The following is a 27570-nucleotide window of genomic DNA, read 5'->3' as shown; positions in this document are numbered from 1 at the left end:
TTTTTATTTATTTTGTAAATATTTATGTAATTTACTGTCCCTTTAACATCTGCGGCTGAGTTGTCTGCTTAGAGTTCTAAGAATTACTGAAGTAATTAATTGACCCAAAATTGTGAGATAAGTTGTTGCCAATTTTTTAAGATAACAAGCTATATGTAGTAAATCGGGGAGATTAGGACTCCAAAGCAGTTCTATGATTTGGGGACAAATATAATTTATCTGATTATTGGCAAGATAAGAATTTACTTACTAATGATAAAATAAGTTGAGGCATTTGTGGAGAAAATCCAGAAAATCTTAGAAAGATGAGAGAAGGGAAAAAGAAGCAAAAGGATAGATTTCAGAGCTGCATCAGCTAAATTTGAAGCTGGAAGTGAGAAGTACTATAATCATGATTGAGGACTACGTTCATTCAAGCAGAGAAGTAAATTGAGAGTACTGAGAATTATGGAAGTCATTCTCAGATCAATTCATTTGGCTGAGACATTATGCCCAGTAAGGCATTAGTCAAGTACAACATTGATCAACTCAGTTTAGCTAAGAAAGCATCTATTCAGAACATAAATTACATTCTTCAAAAAAAAAAACTTTTCTAGACAGTTTTTGAGACAGAAAGAGGACACTGAGGTTCAAAGTTGTGAGTTACTCTAAAAACATTACTTTTCCTCATTCCATGTGCTACCTTGGCAGGTTTCCATAAGTGTATATTCACTCTTTCTCCCAGATACTGAATACATTGGTGGGAGTGTGATCTAGGTTTATGTGTAGATTATAATATGCTTATTATTCATACATGCATTTTGATATATGAGTACTATGATGTTGTTATTATGTTTTTTCCTTTACTAATATTTAAAACCTAAAAGTATCAATATTATGAATGGCCCATTGTGGAAATAGAAGTGTATTGGTGGGGACTCAAGAGCTAACATGGTGATTAGGGGAAGTATATTTCCTCACAACCGAATTAGTCTCAGGACCCTGAGAGAATCAGATAGAACCATCTTTTGGTTGTCCTTCTTTAGGTACATAGACCTGCTGATATGAGAGCAGGCTAGAATGGCCAGTCAACTCAGAGAGTAATATAGGTATCCACATACTCCAGGTGAGAGATATGAGGTGCCACACAGTTCATAGCCAGCCCAAACATCTGTTATATATGTTTATGCTGTCTCCCCCATTAGAATTCGAAAACCTTGAGAGCAGGAAACATTTCATTTTTGTCATTGGAACCTCAAAACCTAGCACACTTCCTGGCACATACCAGGCACTTAATTAATGCTTGATGATTTCTTAATTAATCATAAACATCATTTTTTTTGGTCCATTCTCTTAAAGAGGTGAAATAATAGCTTTCCCCCCCCAAAAAAAAAAAACTAGGTGAGGAGAGGGTATATAATTGAAAATATAAAATACACATGTAACTAGTTCTCCTTCATGAGTAAACTCATCTGCATTTCCTTGATTAGGTCACAGAACAACTGTTACATAAAACTTTTTAAAGATTTATATTAGTAATTCAGTCTCCCAGTTCAGGAAGTCTAACACGTGTAGCCAACATTCTCACCATCCTATTATGTAACTGAAAAAATTTAGAAACATTATAAAGTTAAAGTAAGAACACTAGGAAAAAGAGAGATGTCAGGGAACTTGAGTTCTACTTCCAAATCAGGACACTTGAGCCAAAAATCCTACCCTCTAATGCATATCCCCTGTGTGACACGGACATATTTAATTAGCTTCCTGGCCCTTGGTCTCCTCGTCTGTTAAATTTAAGGATTAGACTAGATGATCCCCAAGGCTTGCTTCTGCCCTACCATCCTATGATTCATAGATTCTGTAGCACTTCTCAAAAGGCTGGAAACAAAGGAAAATGATGGGTTTCACTTTATAATTATGCTAAGAGGTAATCTTCTAATATTAGTAGAGCAAGATTTAAGGGAAAGGAAATCATGATTTACCTTGCAAGTGCAAGGTCAAAGAGCACATGCAGAGGAGATTATCAGATCTCATAATTTCCACTGGGGCCCTTAGTCCCTCTATGTCACCAGTCTTCACCATCTGTAATATCCACCTGCTAGGATGAAACACAAGCTAGGGTGTTTTAAAAAAAGAACCCTGTCACATCTAAGGCACTGTATCTTGGAGAGAAATGCCTGACATAGTTTCCGTCGTCACCAGATCCTCCTTCCCACCCCACACACCCTGCTTCTATTTAAATCCCAACCACACTATTGTGCTCAACGTCATTCACTCAGGGCAATTGACAGGACAAAGATAGGAGAAGAGAGTAGCATGGCCCCTGAAGAAAAGCCAAAGGAGAAGCCAGCTCAAAGAGCGATAAAGAAGATCCGGACAGCCTCTCTGGTTATTAGTTTAGCTCGAGGTTGGCAGCAGTGGGCCAATGAGAATAGTACGAAGCAAGCCCAAGAACCTTCAGGGTGGCTGCCTGGTGGGGCTAAGGAGGCAGGTGAGTCACCCAAAGTGCACAAGAATACAAAACTATTAGAGCCCCCCCAGGAGAAACAAGGCATAGGAGGAGGTCAGAGATGCCTATTGGCAAAGCCATTTTCCAATAGAAACAGAAAGTGTTTAAACAACCTTGCTGATGATGAACCCGAGGAGACCCACATTAAAAGGAAGGAGATAACCAAAACAGTGGTCAGCAAAGTCTATGAGCGAGGAGGGGACATGAGCCTTCTCAGCGACAGATATGAGAATGATGGGACCAATTCTGGATCATGGCAGGAAGGAAAAGACTTGGATCACATCGACAAGATCCTGAACAGCCATACTTCTCCAACCAGGAGGAGGAAGTGCTTGAACCTGGTGTCAGAACTGACCAAAGGCTGGAAAGAAATAGAGCAAGAGGAACCCACTAGCCGCAGTGATAGTGTAGACACTGAGGACAGTGGCTATGGAGGGGATTCTGAAGAACGGCTAGAGCAGGAGGTCAACAAGCAAGAAGGAGACCACGTGATTGCAGCCAGGATTAAACGACCCATGCCTTCCCAGTAAGTGAATTCATACTACAATAGTGTGGTCATTTTTTCTCCTGGAAAGAGAATCTCTAGTTCCACAGCAAAGACAGAAGAATGCTATATTTCTCTTTTCTCATCCTTCCATCTTCCTTCCTTCCTTCCTTCCTTCCTTCCTTCCTTCCTTCCTTCCTTCCTTCCTTCCTTCCTTCCTTTCTTAATGAGACAAAAGCCATTGGTTCTGGGATAGGACCATGAATCTAAAATGCATACTATTATGAAACAGAGACAGCCTAATAGATAGAAGTCCTGTCTTGGAAACAGAAAGATCCAGGCTCAACCCCCACTGTTGATACATTGATATTGATAGCTATCATTTAAAAAGAACTTTAAGGTTTTCAAATTGTTCAACATATGTTATGTCATTTGGTCCTCCCAATTCTGCAAGGATATACTAGATATTTATCAAAAATTAAAATAAAATAAAATAAACAGGTAGAGAGAGGTTAAGTGACTTTTCCCAGGATCACACAGCTAAGTGCCTGAGGCAAGCCTTGAACTCAAGTCTTTCATGACTCGATCCAGATCCAGCATTCCATCTACTGTACCACCTAGCTATCTCACACATATAGGCTCTGTGACCCTGGGCAACTCACTAACCTCTCTGGGCCTCCAGGAAACTGCCTATAAATTTCAGGCAAGTTATTAATTTTCATGAGTGTAGGGAATTTTCATGCTGATAGTTCCCTGCATTGATAAAACGCAGGCTTAGAGGAAATAGAGGTACATGCATACACATATGTGTATGTATGCATTTAGAACATATAATGTACATGATCATATATAATTCACATATACATTGATTATATTTCACATAAGTTTAGAACTCCAAAGTTTTGAGAATACTGTTCTCACAAGCACCTTGTGAGTTAGGAGGTCTAAGTATTAATCTGCTTCTTACAGAGTTAAGGACATTAAGGTTTTGTAAACTGTCCAATGTAGGATCTTATCTATTTAAAGATGGATGGTCCCCTAGTCCAGCTCTCTCATAATAAGGCCAAAGAGGTTAAGTGCTCTCTTGCCCAAGGTCATACAAGTATTGAGTGCCAGCCCTGAAATTCAAACCCAGGTTCACTGAATTCCAAATCTAACACACTTTTCATTGCATTGAATTGCTAAGTCTCTTCACCCCAAACCTACTGCTCTTTCTTCCATGTCACGATGTCTTTGGTCTGTGTTCCTTTAAAGACACAATTTTTGTTGTTCTTTAGTTGTTTCAATCGTGTCTGACTCTTCATGACCCATTTGAGGTTTTCTCGGCAAAAATATTGGACTAATTTATCATTTCCTTCTTCAGCTCATTTTAAAAATGAGGAAACTGAGGCAAAGAGGGTTAAGTGACTTGCTTAGGGTCACACAGCTAGTAAATGTCTGAGGCCAGAGATTTGGACTCAGAAAGATGAGTCTTCTTGACTCCAGGCCTGGCACTCTATCCACTGCACTACCTAGCTGCCTGTGAGTGGTATTACTTTAATGAAATATATGATTCAGCTCAACAATTCCTTACTGAAATATTTCATTCCTTTGGGGGATGTCAGTAAGCTGGGGAATACCTGCCCTGTTCCTAATTTAATCTATAAAATTTCTCAAGTAATATCCATGGGGCACAGAATTTCTATGAAATTTTACTTCCAAGGTAGAAGTGTACTTTTTTTGCTGACTGCTGTTAGGGGTCTTTCCCTTTATGCGAATCACAAAAATGCACATTGGACGCTTTTATAATGTTTCTTCAGGAGAATAAAATACTTTGCTCAGTTCTTAAGGAGAAGGAATAGATCTGTGATTTCATTGGTTTAAGGAATTCCTAGGTAAGAAAGTTACCTCTACCAATGCAGGATCCCTCTGTACCTTATAGTCTTAGAGAGAGTTGCCCAGAGTACTAAGAAGTTAAATTATTTGTACAGGGTCATAAAGACATTATATATCATAGATAGGATTAGAACTCATGTCTTCCTAGCTATAAGTCCAACTATCTTCTACAACATATTGCCTCTTATGTTGTTTGTCTGATTCTTTGTTGACCCTATTTGGGGTTTTCTTGGCAAAGATACTGGAGTGGTTTGCCATTTCCTTCTTCAGCTTATTTTACAGATGAAGAAACTGAAGAAAACCAAGTTAAGTTATTTGTCCAGGTTCATACAGCTAGTAAGACTCTGAGGCCAGTTTTGAATTCACAAAGATGAACCTTTCTGACTCCAATCCTGACACTCTATCCCAAGTTCATAGGCTTTTGTAACAAAAACACAAACTAATGTTTCTATAGTAATTCATAGTTATAGTGTTCTCCTCCCATAACCTTATGACGTAGATAGGGGGGATATTATTATTACCATTTTGCAGATGAAAGAATTGAGGTTGGAGGTAAGGTTCAAGGACTCACCTGTGGTCACCCAATTAGCGTCTCAGGCAAAACTTGAACGTAGGCCTCCTATCTCCCAGTCTAGCACTCTTTACGCTAAATTATGAACAAAGCTATTTGGTTTATCAAAATTAACCCAGTTTTAACAGGCTCCTGGATATACTAGACATTTGCCCCAAAAAAATATCAGGTGAAAATAATTTTGTAATAAAAAATATGCCTTTTATTTTAGTGCAATTCTCCAATTTTACATTTCAGTTCTGGGTTCATAGTGGCTCAAAATATGGGAAATACAAACCATCATTCATATAATGTCACTAAAAGTTTAATGCTCTGAAGAAACCTGGAAAATCAAATATATCATGTTATTTTATATGGATACCTAAAGTTTCACATTTTTAAAAGTTTAAAAAAGAATTTTGATTTCTATATCCCACCAAAGTTATACTCTGATTTCTCATCGTTGGCACAGAGATAAGCCCAGATTCAAAGGCAAGGCCACAAAATTAGGCTCTTCCTCAGCCCAAAATGCATTGAAAACAGACTCATCAAAGCATTCTGTGTCTGTCATGCTGAGGACCAGCCTAGCTGAGCTCAGAGATATTTACTCATCACCAGAAAGTTGGGCACTAACTTTTTTTTAGTTAGGTGGTGACCTTTTTATTTTTTTCCAGCCCAAACAATCCATGAGAAGAAGTGTTACTTAGTGGCTAGAAAGATTGCCCTGCTTCTGATATATAATGACCCTGAGTAAGTCACTTAACTTCTCAGTGCCTCAGATGCTGAGTTGTAAAGAGCATACCAATCAACATTGGGAGTAGAAGTTTGACCAGAAGTTCCCTATACCATTAAAAGCATAGGGCTAGTCCTACTCTAACAACTCATGAAATTGTCTACTACGAACGGCATGCAAGGGTGGCTATCTCTATCAGTGGAAAGTATCCACATTGATGAACTCTCAGCTCTTTTTGAAGCATGAAAGATGTGAATACCAAGGACTGAATCAAGAACCCCCCCAAGCCAAGAAGATCTGGGTTCAGGTCTTGCCTCTAATACATATTGGCTGCGTGACTTGGACAAGACATCTTTCAGCATTCTCAGCAATTCTTTAAGCTAGAGATTCTTACCCTGGAGTCTATGAGCTTTAAAAAATCATTTTTGATAACTGTATTTTAACATAGTTGGTTTCCTTTGGAATTTTATGTACTTTAGTTTTTGCATTTCAAAACATATTCTAAGAAAGGGTCCATAGGCTTTGCTAGGCTGCCAGATGAGTACACGCACACACACACACACACACACACACAGACACACACACACACACATACACACACACACAGGTTAAGAACTGCTCCAAGAGTGTATAAGCTTGGATCCAACTTGCATTGGTCGATAACAATTCCTTTTACCAATGAAATCATAGGTATAGACAAAAAAAATAAAAAACGGCAAATAAAAATTCCCTAAACACAATTAAGCTCAAATGCTCAATACTATCAGATGCTTTTGGTCTATAAAATAAGGAAGCACCCTAGTTTGGTGGAAAGAACACTGGATTGAGAGTCTAGGGACATGGATTCAAATCTTAGCATTACCACTAGCTCAAAGTATGAACTTTATGAACTTTATTGAGTCTTGGTTCCATCATCTATAAAGTGAGAGGGCTGGCAGGGATGGTTATTCTTAATTCTTCCAATTCGAATGTTCTATAGTTGTATAAGATCTGGATTTGCCCCCTTTCTTTATATTAATTTTGGATAGCATAATCAGAGAAAAGATAAAACCAGCCCTAATATAAGGTCTACTATGATTTAAAAATGTAGTTCATATGACCCAATTACCACCACTTTTTTCTTGTGTCTTTGAGATCTATGCAAGAGCATTGATTACCTTTAATCTCTTTTCTAGTTTCTCCATTCCCCATCCTCTATGAGAACATGTGGTGCTAGAAATCAGTTTATATCAGCACCCTTGAATGTCAGAGGTAATTCTAGGCCAGGCCAGGCTGCTTCTCCAGAAATCTAAATTCCAAGATTGACTATTGAGACTTTCACATGGTGTTTATAACCAGGATTGCCGGTGCCTACAGCTGGGAGCAGGGAGCCGGCTATGTTAAGAGATCCACTCTGGAAAAAAGCTTTCATTTCCATGTCCCACCGGCTCCATCTCTCAAATAAATGAAAACGAATCTAAGTGACACTGATTTTCTAAGGACTTCATAAATTTAAAACATCCGTGTAAGAGAAAAATGGGTTTTAGGTGGCTGGGGGTTTTCCTCAGATTGTAGAGAAAAATAAATCTGTCTCAACACAAGTAATTAAGGAGAAGAGATGACATCTGTGTCTTCCTGCATCCTTCTCTCTCCCCCAATCAGAGCATTCACATAAAATGGTCAAATAGGTAGTTTGACAACCACCCTATTTAAAAAGTCTATTCCCCTTTGAAGATAACTAGATTTTTTAAAAAGCAGATAAAGGCCAAAAGAAACTCTGTTAAATAGTGAAAATTTAGTCTTGAGTGGAGAGAATTCACTTTTCTCATTTGTCTTATTCTAGTATATTTTAGCATCATTCTATTCACATTAAATTTCCATTATTTCTTTTCTAACCAAATATGATTCTCACTTTTCCAGCCTAACCATCTCCATACTGGCTGTCTAAATTATCACCTTGTTTCCTGTTTAGATTCTAACCAAAACCAGGTCATGATCCAATTTTCACTTTTCCGTCTCCTACCATGCTCTTCCTAACTTTTTCTTCACACTTCCATTTTTCCATTGTCTCCCACAGGTTTTCTGTATTTTTGCCTCACCAGCTTTTTAGAAATGCCTTGTCTGTGAGACTTTCCTACTGGGATTTTAAATAAAGTCTCTTTGCCACTGACCAGGGCTATTTTTCTCCATCTAGCTAACTTTTCTTAGGAAAACTCAATGGAGAACATGAGAAAAAGTCCATCCAAAATTGAAAGGAACTAACCTGTTTTTTCTAAAGACCAGACTATGGGTTTTTTTAAAAACAGAGTTTCCTTTGGTTTCAATTTGCTTTCTTTTCTAACTGGAGGAGAAGAGGTCATAAATGTGAACCTGTGATTCACTTTAGAAATAGATAAACTAAGGTTCAGGAGAAGTTAAATGACTTGCCCAGGGTCACACAGCTAGAAAGCATCTGAATATGAACCCCAAACTCCTTACTTCAAGACAAGTCTTCTTTCAATGTGTAAATATATAAAACTGTGCTTTCCATGTGCTATTATTTCAAACCAGTTTCATGGTCATTATCTCTGATACTCTTCAAATTTCCTTGGACCATCACATCTAGGTGTCATTCTGGATAGTGTGCAGCACTTGGAGTCAAGACCTGAGTTCAAATTCTTCATATTAGCTATGTGACCCTGGGCAAGTTATTTAACCTTTCTTAGCCCTAGTTTTCCTGTCTACAAAATGGGAATAATAATAATAGTACCTACCTTAGTGGGTGGTAAAGAAAATTTAATAATACTTGTAAATATTTTGCAAACCTTAAAGCACTATGCAAATTCTAGATAGCCATAAAATTAAGGCAAGAACCCTGCACTCAAATATATTTATTTGCCTCTAATAGCATGAGATTATTTTGAGATTGTTAACAGGAAAGAATTTTCAGAAAGGAATGAGAGGGTTTCTTGATTGAATAAAGCAAGATCAGAATTCCAAGGTATTTTTCTTAAAGTTCCATTGTCCACTACCCTGCATATAGCAGACTTATAATGCATGCTTATTGGCTAATTTAGAAAAGTTTTGGTTCTCAGAGCTTCTAACATCAGGTAACTGAAGAAACATATTTTTGTCTAGATTAGAAATGCCATCACGAACTATATAGACAAATTCCCCGATTTTCAACATTTCATGGTTCTTTTGATTTTTTTCCTATTTTATATAGACTCAATATTCATAATTTCAGTCCCATTGTTGTTTGTAAAAGAGAAACAGTATTGAGTCTATTAGTTGACCAAGAAAAAATGTAATAAATCTCTAATTATTGAGTGGATGAAAGTCTATTTCTTTCCTTAAATACTAAGAGACTATGATTTTTACACTTGTAAAATATATTGTATGTGTCAAATTCTATAATTTTAATTTTAACAAAGGGAAAAAAATAAGTATGATGATAGAGCACTTTTAAAAAACTAAACCCTAGATTTAGTGAAAATCTGCCATCTAGTGGTTATCATTCTCATTTTGACAGACATAAAAGTATGGGTATTCACATTTGGAACTGCAATATCAAATGGAATGAAAATATCAATGGAATTATCCAGTACATCTTTTTAAATGAATATTTATTAACATCTGTGTATGACTAAGGGTGTTTCAATCATGAATTGACCGGAAGTTCAGTTGCTGTTCAGTCTTCTTTTCAATCACATCTTACTCTTTGTGACTCCATTTGAGGTTTTCTTGTCAAAGATGCTGGAGTGGTTAGCCATTTCCTCCTCCAGCTCATTTTACAGATGAGGAACTGAGGCAAACAGGGTTAAGTGACTTTCCTGGGGTCACACAGCTACTGTGTCAGGCCAGATTTGAACTCAGGAAGAGGAGTCTTCCTGACACCAGGCCTAGCATTCTATCCATTGTGCCACCTAGTTGATCTCAATTTGACCCAACCCATTCCATTAAATGAAACAAATACTACAGACACAGTTGTTTTTGTTGTTACTGTTGTTGAGCAAATAAGAATTGAATACACAACTTAGAACACATAACTTACTTCTGTCTTTTCTAGGGCTTCCTGCATAGTTCTTGTATTGACTAATATTCTTCATATGGGAACCTTGAATTTTCCGGTGCTTTTTGCTAGTATCAAAATTTTGTCTTATGATTAACATTCTAATATACTCCAGAGCAGCACTCACATTTGCTGTTTAAGCTTTAGGGGATTGATAATCATGAGTATTACAGACCAGTGATGTTTTTCCGTGTGTGTGCCCTGGATTTAGGAAAATCCAATATTTAAAAAAATGTTTTAAAAACAAACACAGTAGAGGGAAGTTACAGAATCATTTATGATTGCAAAAGGACTCATCTCAAAGGTTATAGGATCACGAATTTTTGAAATGGACAGGACATTAGAGGACACTTGAGTCCAACTCCCTCATGTTATAAATGAGGAAGTTGAGGCACAGGGAAGTTAGATGACTTGTGCCGGTCCTTTTAAGGCAATTCCATTTCTAAAATAGATTTACATATAACTTTTCAGAAGTGCATTTGCCTTGTGATTCTGAAATACATACTATAGCATGAGGAGGGGGAGGGGATTATTGTAGAAGAGTCTTTTGATAACTTTGATATCCTTCGCTGTTGAAACTATTTCCTTTCTTACTTTTAGGGCAAGCAGGTTTGCAGAGAATCTCAGCAGCAAGGCTCAGAGGAAATACAGCCAAGTGAACAGCATGAAGGGGAGATGGCAAAAATGGGCTGATGAGCATCTGCAGTCCCAAAAGCTGAATCCCTTTAGCGAAGAGTTTGATCATGAGCTGGCCATGTCCACCCGTCTGCACAAAGGGGACGAGGGCTATGGGCACCCCAAAGAGGGAACAAAAACTGCTGAACGGGCCAAACGAGCAGAAGAACACATTCACCGGGAAATCATGGATCTGTGCTTTGTCATCAGAACAATGGCTCACCACCGACGGGATGGCCAGATCCAAGTCACCTTTGGGAACTCTTCGACAGATATGTACGGATATCTGATAAGGTGGTAGGCATCCTTATGAGAGCCAGGAAACATGGACTTGTTCACTTTGAAGGAGAAATGCTATGGCAAGGCCGAGATGACCATGTGGTGATTACACTCCTGGAGTGATCTTACAACACTTGAGTGGATCACAAGATCCAGCTTTTCTTCATATTAACTACAAATGGAGAAGAGATGTAAAATGCAACCTACTGAGTAGCAGACTTGCAAATATTATTATTTTTGTGGTAATCTGGATCCTCTTCCATCCAGGAGAAATCTTGGGACATTTGAGAAAATAGACACAAATGGTTAATATTGTTTAATAATGCCACTTATATTTGAAAGGTTATTTTTATCCAAATAGCATAGGCTGTTTAATGCAGAAGTATTGATGAGTTTTAAGCAAAGGTCTAAATCATAAGAATCAAGAAGGGTACTAACAAAAGGAAAAAGCAAGGAATGCTAATAGCTACTGCAAACAACAGAAAAATAGCAAGAAAAACAGTTTACATTTCTAACATGGCATCATTTCATTAGATCCTCAAGATTACTCCTCTAAGCAAATAGTGCAAATATCACTATCCCAGATGAGAAAACATAGGCTCAGAGAGATTGTGATTCATCCAAGGCCACACAGCTAGTACTAATTGTAAGCTGAGACTCAAACCCATTTTTCTGATTCCATGTCCAACACTATTTCTAGAACCATAGATTTTGAGGTGTGTCCATTTGTTTATCTGGTAATACCACTGAAGCATCTCTTTTTTTTTTTTGTCCGTTTTTGGTTTTTTTTAGCATTTCCTTTGCATTTTTATTTCTAAGGTCTTTAGAATTTCTCCCTTTTATTTTTTTATAAATTTATTTTGAATTATAAACAATCACTTCCATAAGCTTTTGAGTTTTAAATTTTTCTCCCCCTCCCTCCCCACCTCCCTCCCCTAGAGAGTGCACAATCAGATATAGGCTATACATATACATTCCTATTAAACATATTTTCACATTAGTGATGTTATAAGTAAGAATTAGAACCAATAGGAGGAACCACCAGAAAGAGGAAACAAAACACAACAGAAGAAAAAAAAATAGCAAATAGTATACTACAATCTGCATTCAAACTCCATAGTTCTTTCTTCTTTGTGGATAGCATTCTCCATCATGAGGCCTTTGGAGATGTCTTAGATCCTTGTGTTGCTGAGAAGGGCTAAGTCTATGAAAGTTAGTCATCATACAACGTGGCTGTTACCATGTACAATGTTCTCCTGGTTCTGCTCACTTCACTCAGCATCAGTCCATACAAGTCTTTCCAGGTTTTTCTGAAATCTACCTGCTCATCATTTCTTCTAGCACAATATATTCCATTACATTCATATACCACAACTTGTTCAGCCATTCCCCAATTGATGGGCATCCCCTCAATTTCCAATTCTTTGCCATCACAAAAAAAGAGCTGCTAAAAATATTTCTGTACATGTGGGTCCTTTTCCCATTTGTATGATCTCTTTGGGATATAGCCCTAGAAGTGCTATTGCTGGGTCAATGGGTATGCACATTTTGTTAGCCCTTTGGCCATAGTTCCAAATTGCTCTCCAGAATGGTTGGATCATTTCACAACTCCACCAACAATGCATTAGTGTTCCAATTTTCCCACATTTTCTCTAACATTTGTCATTTTCTTGTTTGGTCAGCTTGGCCAATCTGATAGGTGTGATGTGGTACCTCAGAGTTGTTTTGATTTGCATTTCTCTAATCAACAGCGATTTAGAGCATTTTTTCATCTGACTACAGATGGCTTTAATTTGTTCATCTGAGAACTGCCTATTTATATCCTATGACCATTTATCAATTGGCGAATGACTTGTATTCTTATAAATTTGACTTAATTCTCTATATTTTTTAGAAATGAGGCCCTTATCAGAGACACTGGTTATAAAAATTCTTTCCCAATTTTCTACTTTCCTTCTAATCTTGGTTGCATTGGCTTTGTTTGTGCAAAAACTTCTCAATTTAATGTAATCAAAGTTATCCATTTTGCATTTCATAGTGTTCTCCATCTCCTGTTTGGTCATGAATTCTTCTGTTCTCCATAAATCTGATAGGTAAACTATTCCTTGCTCTCCCAGTTTGCTTACAGTATCAGCCTTTATATCTAAGTGATGAACCCATTTCGACTTTATTTTGGTGTGTGGTGTGAGTTTTTGATCTACGCCTAGTTTCTGCCATACTGTTTTCCAGTTTTCCCAGCAGTTTTTGTCAAAGAGTGGGTTCTTAGCATTTCTTGTTAATAGGGGTTAAACTAAACCTAACCTTGACTTAAACTACTTTATATATATATATTGTTTTTTCTTGGAATTATAGCATCCTACACACCCTAAAGCATTAAATATGATCCTGACATCCTTCAGAACTCCCATTATGAGCTCAGGCTACTGGGCAAGATGCCAGCAGTCCTGCCATCCTCTCTTCATGTGGTCTACTCATTGAGTGCCATGTACAAGCAGCACATCCAAACACAAACACTTGGAGCTCTTGAATATTTTCCAGTATTTGATGTTTAGGACAACACGGGTCAAATACCCAACAGAGAGAGGATAATTCTTCAATCCAATTCAACAAACATTTATTAAGGGACTAAGGATAAAACAAAATGACAAAACAGTCCCTGCCCTCAAGTTTCATGAGTTCCCAGAGCTTATGGCTCTATAGAAATATATAGATCAGGAAGGGAGAATTCTTCTAGAGCATGTACATAAAAATCTCATAAAACATCAGTAACATCTTATGATATTATTGGAAATGACAATTTTTTCTTGTGTTCTGCCTCCAGAAAAGTTGACCAAAAAAAAATGAAAAAGTTTTTAAAGTTAAACTTAATTTAAACTTCTATTTTTTCAATAAAACATTCTCAAAAAAATTAAATAGAAAAATGCCCCTGTCATCCTAACGTCAAACAATATAGCTTAAAAACGGGACTTGTTTAAAACAGCTAGACATAGACAACTTCCAACATTAATTCATGGTGGATGTTTCTTCAATTAATGTAGAGAAATAATTTCATATATCATAGCAAGTTCCAAGAAAATGCAAATGAAAAAACTGCATTTCCCTTATATAAATGGGGCATAAATGATGACAAGGTAAATATCTGCCACAAGGAGTAGAACTATGACATGAGATGTGGGATTAAGATAATCATACAAGATTTAGCAAAAGTTACCAAGGAGGTAGCTGCGACTACCTTCATAGTATAATTTCTGGTATGAATAAAGGATATATGAATATTTCATAATTACAAGACTATGTAATATACTTCCCTCTGTAACAACGACCACTCACACAACAATGTAGTATGAGCACACAGGCAGGAGAAAATATCAGTCTGAGTCAGAGATTTCTGGGGGGTTATTTATGTCTTTTTATTAAGGAGGTTCTCTTTCAAACTGAAAGTTCAAATGTCTTCTTAATGAAGAAAAGGTGTACATTTTTCTTTCAATGAAGTTTGAACAAAACAAAAATAAGCTACAAAAATGTTTTAATGTGCGTGTGTGTTTAATAAGATCAACAGAATGCACCATTCTACCCCAATGATAAAACTCATGTCAAACTTTAGCAGTAAAATAATTTAGGAATAAAGACTATTTTTCAACACATGCTTGTATTTCTGTGTTTCAATCTGTGGGTAAAGCAAAAATGAAGAAAACTCCATACAGTAACGTTCTTGCGTGAGACATGCTGCAAAGTTAGAAAAATATTAACTTGTTTTACTTCTTGTAATTTCCTTCATGTATGCACACTTTGTGAAGGCTCCTAATAATTACAGAGGACCTCTGTCTTTTAGTATATTGATTATTAATGTGCGGCCAATTTAAAACATAACTGTTTAGGACACCATGTAACTGAGACCAAGATTATTGTTTGATGCCTGTATAGGGAGCCGGCTGGTTTGGGTTGAATATATGATTCACAGAGAGACTGCAGCTCTAAATTCAATTGGCTGGATTTCTACTGCTGGTCACAAGGGGTACCAAATGAGGGTGTGGGTGTGGGTATGGATAACTTAGTAGAAACCAATCACTATGTCTGGGAAATGCAACTCAAAGTAGATTGAGTTCAAGGCTTCACATTAAAAGAAGATACTCAGGATGGGGAGGTCTTTCAAAATCACATCATTAGGATCTGCCTGAATAAAGTGGTGACGCTGCAGCTTGTAGCAGACTTGGAGACTAGAACATGGCCTGAGGGGCATGTTCTCTCTGTTCAAATACGGAACGGCGATTACGTTTATGCTGCTTTGTACCAAACTTCAAACTCAGCCTGTCTAAAACTGAGCTTACTTCCTTTCCCCCCTAAACTTGTTTCATCTTTTGCCTCCATTCTGTTTTGTCATTTTGTTGTTGTTCAATTGTTTCAATCGTGTCCAACTCTTCATGACCTATCTGGGGTTTTCTTGGCAAAGACACTGGAGTGTTTTCTATTTTCTTCTCCAACTCATTTCAAAGATGAGCAAACTGAGGTAAACAGGATTGAAAGACTTGATCAGGGTCACACAGCTACTAAGTGTCTGAAGCCAGATTTGAATCCAAGAAGATGAGTATCCTGATTCCAGGTACAGTGCTTTAGTCACTGTGCCATCGAGCTGCCCCCTAATTTGTCACTGGCAATATAATTCATCCCATCTCCCATATCTATAACCTTAGAGTTATCTTTAACTCTCTCCTCTACATTACCTCATACTTGTAGAAAACATGTCTGTTGGGAACCTTATATTTCCAACAGAGATTAGCTAGCAATAGAACACTTCCAGTTGGCTTTGGTGTTCTTACAAATTGGATGTTATCATTGTAGGTATCAATTACTCAATTAAACAGTAAGCATTTATTAACTGCTAACTGTGTGACAGACACTGTGCTAAGAGCTAGGGATTCCAAAAAAGGCAAAAGCAGTCCTTGTTCTCAAGCTGCTTACATTCTAATGCTGGAGATAACACTTATGTGAAAGGTACATACAACAATACATACAGATTAGATAGAAGATAATGTTAGAGAGAAGAGGGAAGGTGGAGGGAGAGGAGGTACACAAGAACTAGTAAAGACTTCTTCTGGAAGGTGGTGCTTCAGCTGAGTCTTGTAGAAACCCACGAATTCAAATAGAAAGTGCATTCCAGGCATGGAAGATGACTGCTGTAAAGATATGCAGATGGGAGATGAAAAGTTGCATGTGAATAGAAGCAGGTAAACCAGTATGGCTGGATTGTTGAGTGAATGAAGGGGAAGACTGGAAAGGGAGGAAGGGGCCAGATTCCGAAGAGATTTAAATGTTCAAAAACATCCTTATATTTGTTTCTGAAGGTAATAGGAAACCCCTGAAGTTTACTGAGAAGGCACCTGACATGGTCAGAAACATGCTTTAGGAAAGTCACTTTGACTACTGTTTGAGGATAGATTGAAATGGGGAGACATTTAAGGCAGAGAGACTTATTAAAGTCTATTGTAATAGTTCAAGTGAAAGGTAAGGACCTAAATTAGAGGGTTGACTGTGTGAGTGAAGAGAAAAAAATATGTTAAGAGAGAAGCTGTAAAGGTAGAAATGACAATCTAGTCTGAAAAAATGATTCACTGTGATTTTTTTCTTAGATTTCCTCATCAGGACATGATCTGGTACATTTTCCAGATCTTTGTGGAGGAGCTGTATTGGAAGAGGTGGGCGAAACCTTTGTTTTCCTCAGTCATTTCATCTTTCACCTGCCACCTTGACTCTGCAAATATGTTCCTTAACAAATTTAGGCTTATAGGTAAATATATAGTTGTAAACTTGAATTAACAATTAATCACATTTTCCTGAAAATGTGACTCCCATTATTGACTTCCAAAAATGCAGTTCAGGGGTAAGCACACTTTTTTCTGTAAAAGGCTGAATAGTAATTATTTTAGACTTTGCAGGCCAAGAGACAAAATCAAGGATATTATGTAAGTACTTATATAGCAAGATAAAAAATAAACTTCCACAAATGTTTTATTGGTTAAGTTCAAAATACAATAATTATGATAGAGCACACTTTTTCTGTAATACAGGTCTACTAATGAGAATTGTTTTTTGAGCAGTTCAAAGTTAGTGTCTCCTATCACCAAAATCAGTTGCAAATATTCATGCTAATGCTGATCTGTAATGAGATTTGCATATTTCATCTTTGAAAACACCTTTCCATAGATAGGCACTACCAAATACTATTGTCGATCTATGACATATGATTTTAATTGAGCATATTCATCATTTGGAAAGCATTTTAAGGTTAGGTAGAAGCTCTTGCATAGTTAGATGGATTTTGAAATAGGAAAAACTTGCATTGGTGCCTGAAAAACAATGCTGGAACTCTAGTTTGAGCTCAGAAAATATATCCCCTGTAGTAAATCTGTGTGCAAATAGAGATATTTCTTGTTTTAACTTTTGATAGCACAAGAAGTAATAGAGCAGTTTAACATTATTTGTGATTCAAATGTCAGTTATTATTGAATTGACTTTATCACAGTACATTTTGCATATAAATACTGTTTTATCTTTTTTATATTTATTTTTAGGTTGAATTCATTATGAAATATCAAATCTGCAGCAAAATCTAATTTTGAAAGTCATTTAGAGCTCAATAATAGTGGTTGAAGGCAGTTCTCATTTAGAAAAAAAAATCAGTCTTTAACCCTGAGCTCAAAAAATCATAATAAAAACTGTATTCTCTTATTTTGATATTATGGGTTTGCACTGGTAATAAAAAATTAAATGTTGTGGTACAATGATATATACATATATATATACCTCACTAGAAATGCTGTTGTTGTAACTGTGTCGCTGCAACCTGCAGTCCACTGAGCAAATGTGAAGTGATGAGTGCCACAAACGATTTGTCACAACTGGTTGACTGCCTATGTAGTGCAAAAGCAGCCATAGACAATACTTATGTAAATAAACATAGCTGTGTTGCAATAAGGCTTTGCTTATGGTACATTGAAATTTGAATTTCATACAATGTTAATGTATCAAAATATTCTTCTTTTGATGTTTTACAACCACTTAATAGAGTAAAAACCATTACTACCCTATTGTCTGTAACAAGACAGGCCTAAGGTCAGATTTGGCCTGTGGGCCAGTTTGTTTATTCCTACTCAAGGTCATTTGTGGCACTCTTACAGGCCAAAGATAACATTATGCTTAATGAAAGATTAGATACACAAAAATAAACAATAAATTATTCAATTTGCTCCCTCTATACAACCCCTCATCTGACTTGACTACAGGGATAGGAGAGAAATTTTGTTCTATCAGCTCTCTCCACTAGTTCTCTTCTCTGAGCTGCTAACACCTAAGAGGATACAACCCTCAAGCTGAACTCCCAATGATATTAGTAAATTTCCTGAATTTATTCAACAACGATTAACAAACTTCTACCCCATTCCAGTGACTCTGAAACTCTTTATGCCAACCCCCTTCTCTGCATTTTATGCTTTTTCAATTAGTAAAAATCTGTGTTTTCATCCTCCTACCTCATTACTTCTCCCATCACCCCGAATTGAGAATGAAATAAAACAAAACCCGTTACCAACATGTTATCACCAAGCAAAACAACATTTCGCAAAAAAAATATGCCTCATTCTGCATGTTTCACTTATCAGGAAGGAGATAACCTCAGTCCTCTTGAATCTTGGCTGGGTCATTAAGCTGATCAGAGCCCCTAATTCTGTCAAAGTGGTTTGTCTCTACCATAATGTCACTGCATAAACTGTTGCCCCAGTTCCGTTCCTTTCACTCCCAACCAGTTCATAAGTATTCCCAGGTTTTTCTGAATTTTTCATCATTTCTTACAGAACAATATTATTGCATCACACTAATATGTCATAATTTGTTCAGCCATTCCCAACTGATGGGCACCTCTTCAGTCTTTTTTTTTCTTTTGGATATAACCTTAGAAGTTGTTTTGCTTTGGCAGTCTCTCCCTAACTCCACTTCTCCCATTCTCCCTTCTCCTTTCACTGCTTTCCCTCATTTCCCTATTGAGTGAAATGTATTTCTGTCATTCTCCCCACCCCCCTCCTTCCTTGTTTGTATATTTAATTGCACACATTGATTATGTGGGATAATTTTCTCTAATCTTCCTTTCGCTTCCCTGTAGTACATTCCTCTTCACCTCTTTCCATCCTTAAGATCATTAAGACATAACAAAACCACTCCCAGACCTCCTGCCTATGACCCCTGCTAAAGAAAGGGCTCATAGAGGGCAATATTTGATATAAGCAATTTATACTTTAGTCTCTTAAAATTGTTCATTCCTGTTTTTTATTTTATGTTTCTCTTCACTCCTGTGTTTGAGCTTTAAAGTTTCTACTCAGCTCTGGTCTTCTGATCAGGAAGGCTTGCAAGTCCTCTATTTAATCAAAATTTCATTTCCCTGAATACGACTCAGTTTTGCTCCTACATAAGTTTTCTTGGGTGTAAACTTATATCCTTTGGAACACTAAATTACAAGCTCTCTGTTCCTTCACTGGGGTGATTGCTAAGTCATCTGACCCCGACTGGGGCTCTTCAGCACCTGAATTCTTTCCTTCTGGTTGCTTGCAGTATTTTACTTTTGACCTATAAGATATAGATTTCAATATAATTCATAGGAGTTTTCATTTGAGGGCTTAAAGGAGGAGCACTGGATCCTTTCTCTTTCCACTTTGCACTCTGGTCCTGAGAAATCTGGGAATTTTTTTTTAACCTTATAGGATATGTAGACTCTCGGTCATGGTGTTTGGGTAGACCAATGACTTAACTTTTTCTCTTATATCTACGTTACAGGTCAGTTGTTTTTGCTATGAAAATACCTTACATTTTCATCTATTTTTTCAGTTTTTTGACTTAAGTTTTAACATTTCTTCATGTTTCATGAAGCCATTTGCTTCTGTTTGGTCCATTGAGAGATTCTGTGGCTCGAGTCAGGTTTTGTACCTCTTGTGTTAAGCTTTTAATTCCCTTTCCAATTCTTTTTTTCCATGGACCTATTTTCTTTTCTATTGTTTCTTCTATCACTCATTTCGTTTATAAAATATTTTAAACTCGTTTGAGCTCTTCCAGGAATTCTCATTGAAAATGTGCCTGAGCTGTGTGTTTTCTTCTTCTTTTGTATTTGTAGAATTTTAAAGTCATTCTTCCATGTTTGTGTCTTAAGTATTGCTGTCACCATAAAAGTGTTTTATGGTAATATTTTTATTTGTTTTGTTTGTTTCCAGCTTACGTCCTGACTTCAGACTTGATGTTAGGGGCAAGTTTTGTGCACTTCTGGAGGAAGTTCTAGGCTGGGCTGGTTGCTGTTTTCTTAAGTATTTGGTTATTCCAGGATCTCAGAGATGGCTCAGGCTAGGGATCTGCAAGCTTTCAGTAATACAAAAAACAGTCTTATCCACTGCAAAGTCTGATCACTAGCCTATTGGTCTAAACTCTGCAAGTTACTGACCTAGGTTTGGGTCTGAACAACAGCAGCTTGCTGCTAGATTCACTCACTACTAGCCAGCTGAGAAATTCTGCTTATTCAGTGACAGAACTGCAAAGTCCTTTTTGGTCTGGGATTCTTGTCCTAGTTACTACTCTCCATGTTTCAGAATTTGCTTCATTCTTAGTACACTGCCTTGGGTCTGTGGCCATTCCTTACTGCAGAATAGTAGCTTTGAGTGCCTATCTGCCCTGGGTCTGTGACCCAGAACTAGGTAGTGGCCCACCAAGCTGATGGATGGCAGCCATTCTTTTTGCAATTCTGTTTTACCCCTTCCCCGCTAGTATGAGTCTGAGACCTCTTGCCCTTGTGTACAACTTCTTCCTTAGTGCCAGCATGCTCTCCTAGGCATGCTCCTGGCCAAACCTGCTCTCCCTATGACAACTTAGGTAATATCAATTGGGCCCTCAATGCAGAAAGGCAATCTTTTGACATCCTCCTAATTTGACTCACTATCTCACTCATTAAAGTGGCTTTTCCAAACCTTTAATATTCCTCTTTAAGTCTCCCATATCTCCCCCTATATCTCAACTGAAAACCTTACCTCATATTCCACTGAAAAAAACTGAGGCCAATTGTGGAGAGCATCTTCTTGTCTCCTCCTCAATTCATTTCACAGATAACTTCTGTCATGATCTCAACTTTAACCTTTCACATAACAAATGAGGTGGTCTAATTGTCAAGATAAACCCCTCTACATACACAAAGATCCTATTCCATCCCATCTTCTCCCACCAAATTGCCTCCTCTGTCATCCCCACTCTCATTATCTTTTGTCTTTATCTACTGGCTGCTTCCCTACTGCCTACATGTCTCCCTGATTCCTAAAAAACCCCCTCCATTTGATTCCTGCATTCCCACTGTCATCTCCTATTTCTCATCCCTTTTGTGGCTAAATTTTTTGAGAAGGCCATCTACAATAAGCACTTCCCCTTTATCTCTCACTCACTTCTTAACTTCACAACTTAACTCAACATACATCTCCTGATTCTAGGCATTTTCACTGGCTATTCCCCATGTATGGAATATTCTACCTGTTGATCTCAGCTTCTTTGCTTCCCTTCAAGCCTCAGCTAAAATCCCACTTTCTACAAGAAGCCTTTCCTGATACCTCTCAATTCTAGTTCCTTTCTTCTGTTGATTTCCCATTTATCCTGTAGAGTTTATAAATAGTTGTTTGAATACTTTCTCCTCCACAGGGCTGTGAACTCTTTGAGTGTTTTTTGCTTCTATTTTGTTATCTCCAGTGGTATAGTGCCTGTCCCAGAGCAGGCACTTAATAATGATTATTGACTGACTTCAATAAATTGCAACTCAAATTTTTATACATGTATTTTAGTTTTATTTGCTATACATCACTATGACCTTATTGTAATTGAAATCCATTACAGGATTATTTAGTCTTAACTCCACAAAGACAATAATACTGCTGTGGAAGACCAAAGGAGAAAAAGTTGATATTTATTTACAGTTCCTTATTTTGTAAACATTTAATCTATATACTGTTACTAGTGTCTAACAAATATTAAGAGATTTACATAGACAATTAAGGAAATGATATCTTGTATTTCCATTCATATTCGGCAACAGCATATTATGACAAAGCATCTGTTCCTATTAATTACCCTAGCAGTAAGTTTTCTTCAGCTAAATATTTAACTTTCAAAAGAACTAAATATACTGAAGTGCTATACAACTACATCTAATTAAGCCCAGACAGCTGGCTTTTATTCCATTTTTAGAATAATTTAAAGTGCTATAAGCAACCTGTCAATCAACACTTTCATAAGAACAAAACTAACTTTAAACATTAATTTACAAAATAATATACAATGTTCAACTGGAATAGCTGAAGTTTCAGCACAAAGTCACTGTCACACGTATAACAGCAGTTTTTGTTTGTTTTTTGCATAACATAGAATAAAAGCTTTGAAATGAACTGTTTTGATGAGTTGTTATTGCCACAATGGTTTATTACTGATTTTCCTACAAAAGAGGACAAGAACTACTGGTATATTCTAGCCTGCCAGTTTTTTTCTTGAGGTCATGACAGTAAATTTGCATATGCCACGAATCTACTGAGTTACAATATTGTCTACTATAGTACATGACCCATTTTATTAGCGCTGGTGCTAACTGTAATTTACAACATATATCCACTCAATTTTTTTAAAATCACATATTTTTTTTCTTTTTTGGACAAGAATAAACTATATTTTTGGATCTGAAGTGCAACAAGGCTAAAACAACAAAACCATAAAATACTATATTTGATATTTTATGCTGAAGAAATATGCATGTGTTTCATAGTCTTTGTATTTCTGATAATGCCCTGCTAAGCTACAAATAAGTTAAGATTATATTTTCTTGCTTAATATATTAAACCAAATAGAATCATTAAGTTCTCATACTCCTTTGCAGTTTTACAAACCTTTAACAGAATCCAATAGTGTTGTTTCCCCAAACCTGTAAGTGTAATATGGTCTAATATAATCAGCATTCTTCCTTCATTTCACTTTTTCTAATATGGAATTGAGAATGCCTTCTAAATAAATAAATAAATGGTGCTGTTATACTCAAGTGAAGTAAAACTAGACAGTATCCTTTAATTTGGCATATAAGTTTTTATGTATTGGTTCTACAATGCAAGTTGGTCACTCTCAACCTCAGCAGTACTGTAGTCTATCACTACTTATAATCTCAATCTATGCCCCACATATGTTATTCCTTTAAAGGAATTGATATAATTTTAATTTTAAAAATTAACTAGATGGAAGTTCAACATAGCAGCACTAACATCAGAGAGATTGTGATGATATAAATTTTTGACGGAGTTGGCCACTCCTTTGTTAAACTGCAGTCAAACTGCAAGTTATTTATACTACATGGCACTATATAAGTATTATACCTTAAGAACTCAGGGGTAGGAACATGATTTTAAAAAACCTCCAAAATTATACCTAAATAAATGGTGACACAGACTCATCTAAAATAGTTAGTGACATGCTACATTATATTGCTTCATGAACTTTCCCAACTATGCTTGTCCATGTCAGGTTTGGGGCATTACCTGGTAAGAACAGTAGTTATTCAAAAGCCCATATTTCAATGTCTTGAATAAAGAAATCTTCTTTTTTAGAAAGTGTATGGTTCCCAAATGTTTTACAGGAGTGACTTCTACCATGGTAGAGATCCCCATCAAGCCAAAGTGCAAATTCTCCCCTGCAATAGAAAAAAAAATTTAGAAAAATTCTAAAAATAGTTAATAAAAATAAAGTCACACACCTGAACTATCCACAACTCCCAAAATCTTCACTGGCTATTTTCAGTTTACTGTCATCCCTACTTCATTATTTTATACCTTCTTGGTGCTTCCATATCATGAGACATTACATCTTTAAGAGTCTGATATGTGTAAAACTGCTGTGATAGATGTTGGGAACAGATACAAAAGGACACGGTCCCTGCCCCGATGGAACTTACACATAAGTTATAACATATAACATATATGTACCAGTACAATTTAATGTAGATCTTGAAAGCCTTACATTTCCAAAGGTGGAGACATGGGAGGGGGGTGGGGAATGAGGAAAGCATTGTAGCCATAGGGAATGGCACTAAAAAAAGCCCAATGGTTGGGAGCACTGGGCATGTACAAGATTGAGCAGTTAAGTTTGGCTAGACCCTAGCCAAACTTAAGCCACTAGAGCAAAGCACTGAGAGAACGCTATGAAGAAACAATAGTATGGGGGCATCAGATAGGGAAAGGTCTTAAATGCCAAACTAGAGTTTCTATTTTATTTAGTAGGAAAAAGGGAACCTATTAAATGGTTTTAAGCAGAGAAATGATCTTATCTACATAAATGAAGATTAATTAGCAAGCAGTATTAAGGACAGACTGCAGTACAAAGAGAGTAGTGAGGAAAACCAATTAGGGACCTGCTGTATAGTATTATGCAAAACAAACAAAAACTACTAATCACCATATTATTTCAAAGTTGTTATGCCAGGGAATATCTATTTAAAAATGTAAGTAGTTAACAAAAAATGGACATTTTTGTAACACTTCATTTTTTTATCCACTGACTTTCTTTTAGTGTGATTTAGTTTCATTTAGTCAGTACACAGTCAATCAACATTCAGTCAATAAGCATTCATTAAGTGCTTACTATGTGCCAGGCACTATGCCAAACAGTGGAGATACAAAGGAAGGTAAAAACCAATCTGCCCTTAAAGAACACACATTCTAATAAAGGAGACAACACGTAAATACACAGAGTACAAGAAGGTAATATGAAAGCAGAAGATATCTGGATTTAGGAACTGAATGTGTTAATCAGAATGACGGATTTATTAAGATACAATGAACTTATGTATTATTTAACACAATAAAGGTGTTATATGTTACGTCTTACTATTACACATTCAGACAGAAGAGCAAAATCATGTGAAATATAACCACACATAAAAATGGTCTGTTATATAACCCAATTAGCTTCTGAGGTAGATGGAGCTAGGTGGCATTGTGTACAGAATATTGGACCTAGAGTCAGGAAGACCTGAGTTCTAATCTAGCTCTTTTCACTTATTAGCTATGTGACCATGGGCAAATTACTTACCCTGTTTGCCTCAGTTTCCTCATCTGTAAAATGAAGATAATAACCTCCCAGGGTTGTTGTGAGGATCAAATGAAATATTATTTGTATAGCACTTTGCAAATTTTAAAGCACTATATAAATACTTATCATCACCATCATCATCATGATGTCTTGTCCCACATTTGTGTTAAGATCTTGCACTGCATTAAAGAATATGAACTGGGTTCATGTAATGATAAAGATAGAATTTACTTGTATATTTGGAAGGCCTAAATCATTTAAGGTAAGAAAACATGGGTATATCTCAAAAGATGTATGTCAAAAAAGTTTCATATAGATTCAAATTCAAGAGCTTGTAGTTTTCTGACACACATGGCAAAAGCAACTGCTTTTATTCTGGAGCCCCAGTTTACTCTTACCAATAGATTCAAAATTTTGTGAGAATGGCATTATCATCTCAAGTCCTTTAGCAGAGGGTTTAGCTTGAGAAGGCTCTTCATGCATGGATCTGATGTGAAAAGAAGTCTCTTTGTCAAAAATAGCTCTTATTTTGGATAGGAATTACTGAGATGGCAACCAAGTAAAAAAAAATCTTCCAAAGTAAGTAAACTTAATAACAATATATGTTTCAACCTGATTGATTTAGAGGTAATCCAGGACAGAAATGGTCTTAAAAACAGTCTTTACACCATCATATAGAGAATCTCTTTCATCTGATGGTACAGAAAGCCCCGAATTTATGAATGGATGATCTCACTCCAAAAATTGCTTTTTAGGACAAGGGGTGTTCAGAAAACAGTTCTGTTAAATACACTGGTCAGTGTCTATGGAAGCCCACAAAAATCTATTTAACCCATAATGTACTCTTCTGTAGTACTGAGTAACCTTACAGATTCTACAAAGTATTAAAGGCTTTAAACACAGACATTGTGATGTTGTATGTCTCTCAACAAAGACTGGTCTAAATTGGTCCAAACAGTATGAGATCATCACTAAATGTGTGACTATTAGCGGAACAATTTTTAGGGTGCAGAAAATTATAATCTACATGGGTAGAGACAGTGCTACTGAATGGAGCTGAAGGAAGTCATAACTGTACATACCAACTAGCTCCATCACAAATTTATGTTATTTAATCTTAACTGGACCCTCCTGAAGTCAGGCAATCCATTTAACTTTTCCCTATTTTATTCGCTATACCATTAGCAACAGTGGCCTTTCCAAGCTCTTTTCTCTCATTAAGCTTTGAAAGAACTCTTTCTCCCAAACTTCTTATCTGAGGACCTTATTTCAGGTTTTACTGAAAAAACTAAGGTTATTCAGGACAAACTCCCTCTTCTTCCCTTCATCATCATCCCCACATTATCTCTTCCTTTACCTACTCATTGAAGAAGTAATAGCCCTTTCTCCTAATCAAAGCCAACCACCCTACATGTATCCTTGATCCCATCATCTCCCATCTTCTCCAGGAGACTGCCTCTACTATCATTCCCTAACCCCTTCTAATCTTTAATTTCTCCCTATCTACTGGCTTTTCCCCTGATGTCTACAAACATGTTCAAGCCCTCTCATCCTTTAAAAATGGCCAGTATCATCCTGTCTCTTTACTTTCTGGGCCAAACTCCTTGAAAAAACACTATTACATCATTTCTATACTTGTTTTCACTTATTTTCTTCTGAGAGGAAAAAAGAGCTGCTTTATATTTCTAAGGAAAGTGAAAAACACTTGTGTGTTTGGAGGGAGGGAAGGCAAAAAAAGGGAGGAAGAAAGGGGAATGGAGGCCTAGAATCTATTTTTCAGTCTTTTTTAATATTGGTTTGTAAGTGAAATAGGACTCATACCATAATGTTCAAAAATCAAGAGTAAAGGATAAACTATCTAGGTTATCTGTATATAAACAACAACTTGGGAGCCCTTCTTTTAAGGGCCAACGAGGGAACAAAGTCAGTAACAGCACACAAAGCAGATGGATATTTGAGCACTGGCCTGAGAAGAGAGAAAACAGAAAGCTAAGATGATAATCAGGTTATGGTAGGAAGTTGGGGGGGGAACGCGGCGGGAGGAGAGACAGTAGGAAAGAAAGCTGCATTTAATCTGAGAAAAACTGATGAGATGCGAGAAAATAATGAAAATAAAACTCAGGAATTTTGAAAATCAGGTCATTAAAGGGCTCCTACAATGATTAAATTAACTTCATTAATTTGGCCCTTGAATGCCACTGAAATGTTCACTTTATTTATATATGAAAAAAATCAATGTTTCAAGTAATTTGGGGAAATTTTCAAGAAAAGAAAGCTTCTGTGCTCTAAAATTGTCAATCAAATCTTTAGAGATAATATAAAAACT

General features: G+C 36.6%; 2 protein-coding genes across 8 annotated transcripts in view; one reads left to right on the top strand and one right to left on the bottom strand.

Moving 5' to 3' along the window:
* Positions 1 to 2263: 2263 nt before the first annotated feature.
* On the top strand, positions 2264 to 12201 carry ABRA (actin binding Rho activating protein). The gene is given in 3 exon segments (XM_020968297.2): positions 2264 to 3014; positions 10761 to 11092; positions 11095 to 12201. Coding segments are annotated over 3 exon segments (1194 nt in total). The 5' UTR covers positions 2264 to 2295; the 3' UTR covers positions 11238 to 12201.
* A 9868-nt stretch (positions 12202 to 22069) lies between these two features.
* The window catches only part of OXR1 (oxidation resistance 1), a 563019-nt gene continuing 557518 nt past the window's right edge, over positions 22070 to 27570 (bottom strand). For all 7 annotated transcript variants that reach the window (XM_078153702.1, XM_078153703.1, XM_078153704.1 and 4 more), the window contains one exon: positions 22070 to 23847. In XM_078153702.1, coding sequence (XP_078009828.1) covers positions 23712 to 23847 — 136 coding nt within the window. In that variant the 3' untranslated portion in view covers positions 22070 to 23711. The remainder of the gene's footprint in view (positions 23848 to 27570) is intronic.

The sequence above is a fragment of the Phascolarctos cinereus genome, unplaced genomic scaffold (assembly GCF_003287225.1).
Source record: "Phascolarctos cinereus isolate Bilbo 61053 unplaced genomic scaffold, phaCin_HiC Scaffold_4;HRSCAF=312, whole genome shotgun sequence".
Taxonomy (NCBI): domain Eukaryota; kingdom Metazoa; phylum Chordata; class Mammalia; order Diprotodontia; family Phascolarctidae; genus Phascolarctos; species Phascolarctos cinereus.
The sequence above is the reverse complement of the archived record's forward strand: the minus strand, read 5'-3'. Positions and strand labels throughout refer to the sequence as shown.